Source organism: Colias croceus, chromosome 23, assembly GCF_905220415.1.
Source record: "Colias croceus chromosome 23, ilColCroc2.1".
NCBI lineage: Eukaryota > Metazoa > Arthropoda > Insecta > Lepidoptera > Pieridae > Colias > Colias croceus.
This window is the reverse complement of record NC_059559.1, coordinates 5307560-5314065: the sequence shown is the minus strand read 5'-3', so window position 1 is coordinate 5314065 and position 6506 is coordinate 5307560. Positions and strand designations below refer to the sequence as shown.

Here is a 6506-nt window from a genome sequence, read left to right as displayed (position 1 = left end):
AAAAGGTTAAATACATTTTTTTTCTAGGAGCCACCGTTTCTATGAAAAACCTGTTTGTTTATCCATTGATCTCAAAATTTTTTTTCCAAACACCAATACGACAGGAAATTCTTAAATTTCATTTTTAATTGTGTTTTGCACAATTTTATTTAATTGCGACTGGATGAAAATTTTGTTCGTGGTCGTCGTTGTCGTTGGTAGGGTGACCGAATCCTTATGCAAAACATCATACGCTTATGTCAATTTCTATCGATAGCGTATTCTATTCCTTGGCGTTTTGCCGTTTGGCTAAGGCCCCAGGTCGGACCGTCGGAGCTTTCACGTAGACTGACATTAGTGTAACGTTCTAAAACTCAATGAATTTATTTACTATAAATTAATAATTAACACTGTATAAGATAAATTATTATTACACAAATATTGATTATTATTTTTAACTAAGTAGAAATATGGAACTTATTTCAATCAGCAGATTAAATTAAAAAATCATGAATTTAATTTTATCCATTTCACACGTTCAAGTTGTTAGATGTCGTATAAATTATAATATCGTTACGGAGTTGGCATGTTTTACATTATGTTAATATAATTAGCATCTTGCACTATTTTAAACTTTGCAAACTGCAACTCAGCTGTTTAACTATAGAACAGGATTACCGAACGTGGAGCTGGGAAATGTTTACAAAAAAATACCAAAAATAAACAAGAGATGGCGATAATGGAACAAAATTTGAAAAAATCGAAGATACAAGTGTCTTGCTTGTAGCAACTTGGAAGTTGGAACACTTCATACCTTCATACCTTGCTTCATACAAAATCATTTCTGGACGAGCCAATGCTACTCTTTTCAATACTTTTTTTAAATATTTGTAGATGGAAATAATTTGCGTAATAAACACAGGTTATACGGAATCAGTCTTATTGATTCTTAGTTAAATAATCGATATAAAAAAGCGATGGAAGCGCTGCAAGGGAATCTACCAATAACACGCCACCTGTCCAAAAGGTCGATAAAGTAGTTCAACCGCGTCGGTACAACAGTATACACCCCCCACGTCGCAACCCCCGCCCCGCCCCGACGCTCGAATTCAGTACAATCGAGCGCCACGGGTCGCGCGTACATACCGTGAAAGACCGCGACATGCATGACGCTACGCGACTGTCATGAAACGAACGCTGTTTTCAAAAACTTATTAGTGAAATAATGTAAAACAATTAATAAATAAACGTTGTGTAACACCGTGGCAAGGAAGACGTGTGTGTATTCGTTTTTGACCCGCCGGCCGGCTACGCGGCACGCGACGACCAAAAAAAAGCAACTGATGTCAGTGAGCCAGTGGATTGTTAGTAGCAGTGTTGTGTAGTTTAAAATAGTTAAATGGATACACGTCGTGCAATGTTCGTATGAAGAAGAAAGGCAACCGAAACATTGTAAGTGGTGAAACCGAGTGATTTTGATTTCAAAATGCGGGGTGTCCCACCCTCGTCGATTCTATTCGTTTGGGGTGGCTGAACGAACCACGGAGGTACGGAGGTCCATCCCTCGTACGCTTTTTTTTCTATCCGAACAGGTCCCTAACCCCTTTTTTATGCGGCCAGTTTTTTTGGAGGGAATGTTGTTGTATCGATCTTTTTATAGGTTATACCTAATGTGTATTTGTTTTTATTTTTACGATTTGAAATCGAACGTTCGGTTACAAACGTTGTTAGCGATGCATTCAAGTTGATATTCTTGTTTTTGAACCTAGATTTTAGTGACTGTTACTAGCAAATAATTAATCGTATAGAAAATTAAAACTTATATTCGTATCGTTTTTGTTTTAACATCACTCTGACTTTTATATACCCTCTGTAGGTTAAATTTATGTTCTCTATAATTAAATGAAAACCACGGCAAAGGCATCCAAAGTTCCATCCATCGATACCTACCTAGTATATAAATAAAAATTTCATTACTGTCTGTTTATTCCTATCGTGTTCAGTTGTTTTTAGAAGGTATGATTTGAGATAGTAATGTGGTATGATTTTATGTATGTTATTTATTTTAACATTTTAAAAACATGTGAAATAAAGACTAAGTACCGTTAGGATTAAGTAAACAAACATACATAAATTCGAATTTGTAAGGTTTGGTGTAAGTATATCGACATTTTACTTACCTAAGCACTCACGAAATATTGGTACCTACCTAAGGTAACTAGGTACATAGGTAATGTATGTATGTTCGAAGATCGTCAACAAAATAACGAACTCGTTTTGATGAAATTCTCCTAGCTTAGCAGCTTGCTTACTATTAATTACTTTTGACTTAAAATTGGCATAGATTCAGCTTTTTTATACCTACCTACCTAGGTATCTACTGTTGACATGTAACTATGTGTAACAATTCGTGTGTACATGTATGTGTGTGTGGGTGTGTATGTGGTGCAATGGCATATTCGTGTTCATACTACCTACCTAGGTGGCTAGGTATCAACATTTTGTATGGGAATTAGAAAAAGCGATTTTTCATATAAGTGAATTCACCTCATTTACCATTAATATTTTTTTTAGGAAGATACCTACAAATATAACTCGTTTAAAGATACGATCTATCTAACGACCAGATTTTATCATAATTTGTTAAGCACTTGAGAAGAAGCTCACAGTTAATTTAGCACTTGTAATGTTAGTATAAAATAACCTGTTTTCGTCATGGTGAATAAGTTCGTCCATGTTGTTTTCACACATGTGTGAAAATTTTTATCCGAAACGGTTCAGCAGTTTTTGAGTGAAACCATCATATAAATCGCAATATCGCACAAACTTTCGTATTATGTACTTATATAGGTATTACCTAGTTTGTTTGTATGGATAGATAGCATAAGCTTAATCCCAGTAAATTAGAAATCAATGCATAAGACATATTAGTATAATTAATCAAAAATGTAATTGTTCTGCTTCTGCCCTATTGCCCCCTTATTGTGTTTTCTCTCTAAGAACCTTTGTGTCTTACAAAAACGTGGCCGGAAAAAAACGAAGCTAAAAAATAGCCGAATTGGTTGAGCCGTTCTCGAGTTTTACGTTTACATTTGGCGAATATTTTTTAGGATTACTGATTCTGTCAGTGTTAAAGCCACTGTTTATACATTTACTAGAAAATAGCAAATCTACAGACTGCTTAAACCAAAAAAGATAAATCATGAATTCCATCTAGGCATAGGTACCTAGACAAGCTTTTCGATTAGAACCGACCACGCCCGAAAGAGGGTTATGTTTTTTACGACATGGTATTTTTAAAACACTGAGTTTAATGTATAAAACATAAATGAATGTTTACTCCACAATCCGATCAGAGACAATTTTTCATAAATATAATTGTAACTAGGTACTAATTACTATCGGCCATCTTTTTATAAGCCACAATATAGACGAATATATCATCCATCACGGTCTCTGAACTCTCAAGTGATCCATGATTCAAAGAAATAGTTAAAGAACATAGGGTCATTGCGCCTGTTCGCGTCCACTTAGTGCAGTTGGAAAGTTTGAAGGAGAAAATAAAAATGTTTCAGAACAAATTTCAACGCAAAATTTATGTAACATGTTCGTTAAATAGTCTATTTTAAGATTTACTTTCAATTGTCTTGGAAATATCATGTGGTTTTTATTTATCTAGACAAATAGCAGAATTAGGCGTTTTACCCAGTGCGCGTCCAAAAATTCCAGTTTGCGTCCACCCGTGGACCAGTTCGCGTCCACCAGCTTAGAAAAGGAATTAAGAGTGTATTGGGTGATATTTTATCAGATAAATGCAAATAAAAATTAGATTTTAATAAATTATTTATTTACGAATATAGTTATTTAATAAAAACCGGCCAAATGCGAGTGGGACTCGCACACTGAGGGTTCCGTATTATCCTGTTTTTTTCATATGTTTTAACTGTAAATGATTATTTTTTCAATGTTTCCCTTATTTGTGCTATAAGACGTTGCTTCGTACCAAACTTCAAGTGGCTGTATTCACGTAAAGTACCCTGTAGGTTTTGATTCCCTTGCAAATGTCGAAATTTGCGAAAATTTTCAGCATAAACGGCTGTATCTTTTGATTGCTTTGGCTTCTAAGTTTGATTTTTTCACTGCTTCAAGGGACCGTAGATTTCAGTATTCAATATAAATTTCAGCTTTATACCTCCACGCGTTACTGAGAAAAAGGGTTTTGACAGAAAGACAGACCAGCAGACGGACATACAGACGGACGGATATCAAAGTAAAAAATAGCATAAAAATTTGCTAATTTGAATGTGGTCTTAGTCAAAAATTTACAATCTATTTTAAATTACATATTTTAACAAACAATTCATTGCTACGTAATGAAAAACAATGTGGACGCAATATGTTCTATTGTTATGCACTAAGGGTTATAGTTTGCGCCCACCGTGGACGCAAAATGGAAGTTGTACAAATTCGGTGTAGTAATTCGCGTCCACCTTATTTTTGCTATTAATTGTAAAAGAAATAAGTTGATTTATAATCCATACTATTCCATGTTTTGTTAGCAAAGTAAAGAAACAGTTACATATTCAAAAATTCACATATTTTTATCAATAAGATACTTACCGTCAAGCGCGGCGCTGCGCACTATTCTTTTTCTCAAAATCCCGCGCGTTTTAGCTCTCTCGTTTAATAGCCAAAATTAAATAATTTTTTTTAATAGGATAGGCGGTCCGCAGGCATATTTTGAATATGTGTGCATGTCTCTTATACATTGAGGTATTATCGAAAATTTTTCTTGTTACAATAATTTTACTTAAAGTATACTTATTTTCGTGAATTTTCTAAAATATGTCCGCAAAATGGACGCGAATAGGCAGGTGGACGCGAACAGGCGCAATTACCCTACCTAGGTACCAACATTATGTACATAAAAATTAAAAACATGTAAGGTAGGTAAGGACTCGAAAAATAAAACAATTTTTAGTACCAACTAGATACCAACTACCTAGATAAAGAATATCTATCAAAAAAGCATAGACTGATATGCATCCTAGAAAACTAAAAGAAGTAGGCATCACTTGTTAATAATCTCAGGATCTGTTAAGCAGGAAAATTGTCTACCTATATCCTATAAAAAAATAAATTGATGGTGAATTGAATGATATGCAAAAATCAAATTAAAAATAGGTCCAGGCGTTTTCGAGTAACCGAGTAACGCACATACAAAATAAACATTTTGAAATCAGTTACAAATTAGAAGTGAACAAAACTCGAAGTAATTGTGAAACCGACAGCACGCGGTCCCGAATCCCGAGTGCCGTGACGTCACATTTCTTTTCAACGTGATGGGGTTGATGACGTCATAGCGTGGGTAGCTGGATGGTGTAAATGTACTTGTAATTATTATTATTGTTATAGAGATTATAGGGAAGTCTATGGTTTAATTACATTTTTTGTTTTATGTCCTATCCTTCCAACTATTATTATAAATGCGAAAGTTTGTGAGGATGGATGAACGTACTATGTATGTTACTCTTTCGACAGTCTATATCGAAGCCAAAAATATAGTTTTTAGACTTTTAGTTTGTATGTCCGGGCTAAACTAAAAAAGAACTGCATGAATTTACTTCAAATTTGCATGAATATTACTAGGGTTGTAACGGAGGCCTACTTAGCGGAGGCGGAGGCGGATGCGGAGGTGAAGAGGTTCGCCTCCGCGGATACGGAGGTTAACGGATGCGGAGGCGGAGGTGTAATTTGTTGGGAAAATATAAATAAATTTATGATTAATAAAGTCAGCAACATTTATTTATATCCATACTAATATTGTAAATTCGAAAGTAACTCTGTCTGTCTGTCTGTTACTCAATCACGCCTAAACTACTGATTACTGAACCAATTTGCATGGAATTTGGTATGGAGATATTTTGATACCCGAGAAAGGACATAGGCTACCTTTTATTGTGAAATATGTACCACGGGCGAAGCTGGGGTGGACCACTAGTTATATATAATGTGTACAATTGTACATACATGTACATGATTCATCTTAGTAATCAAAATTGACAAGAGGCAAATTATATTTTACGAACAAAAGCTTTGCGGCTTTTTCGTCTTCTAAGCGGTTTCTCAAGGGTTCGTAAATTAAACCAGCAGCACTAAATAACTGTTCGCTTGGCACTGAACTTGGTGGCGCCGATAAGTAAATGCGAACTATGGGAGCAAAAACTTTATATTTAACTAGCTGTTCCGCGCGGTTTCACCCCCGTGGCTCCACTCCTGTTGCCCGTAGCGTGATGAAATATAGCCTATAACCTTCCTCGATAAATGGGCTATCTAACACCGAAAGAATTTTTCAAATCGGACCAGTAGTTCCCGAGATTAGTGCGTTCAAACAAACAAACAAACAAACTCTTCAGCTTTATAATATTAGTATAGATGTTATATCTCCACCACAATAAGGGATCTTCCTTGACGAACGAACGCTTTGACAAGTTGATTCCTGTTATTCATTCACTCACACTCCCACC

The 6506-nt window shown here is 35.3% G+C and overlaps 1 protein-coding gene across 2 annotated transcripts in view; it reads left to right on the top strand.

Moving 5' to 3' along the window:
* The first annotated feature begins 1076 nt into the window (after nucleotides 1-1076).
* Nucleotides 1077-6506, top strand: part of LOC123702229 (LIM domain-binding protein 2) — a 55933-nt gene continuing 50503 nt past the window's right edge. The window contains exon 1 of one of the 2 annotated variants that reach the window (XM_045649915.1): nucleotides 1077-1431. In XM_045649915.1, coding sequence (XP_045505871.1) covers nucleotides 1405-1431 — 27 coding nt within the window. In that variant the 5' untranslated portion in view covers nucleotides 1077-1404. Of the gene's footprint in view, nucleotides 1527-6506 lie in introns of both variants that reach the window. The other variant, XM_045649916.1, reaches the window with a different exon arrangement.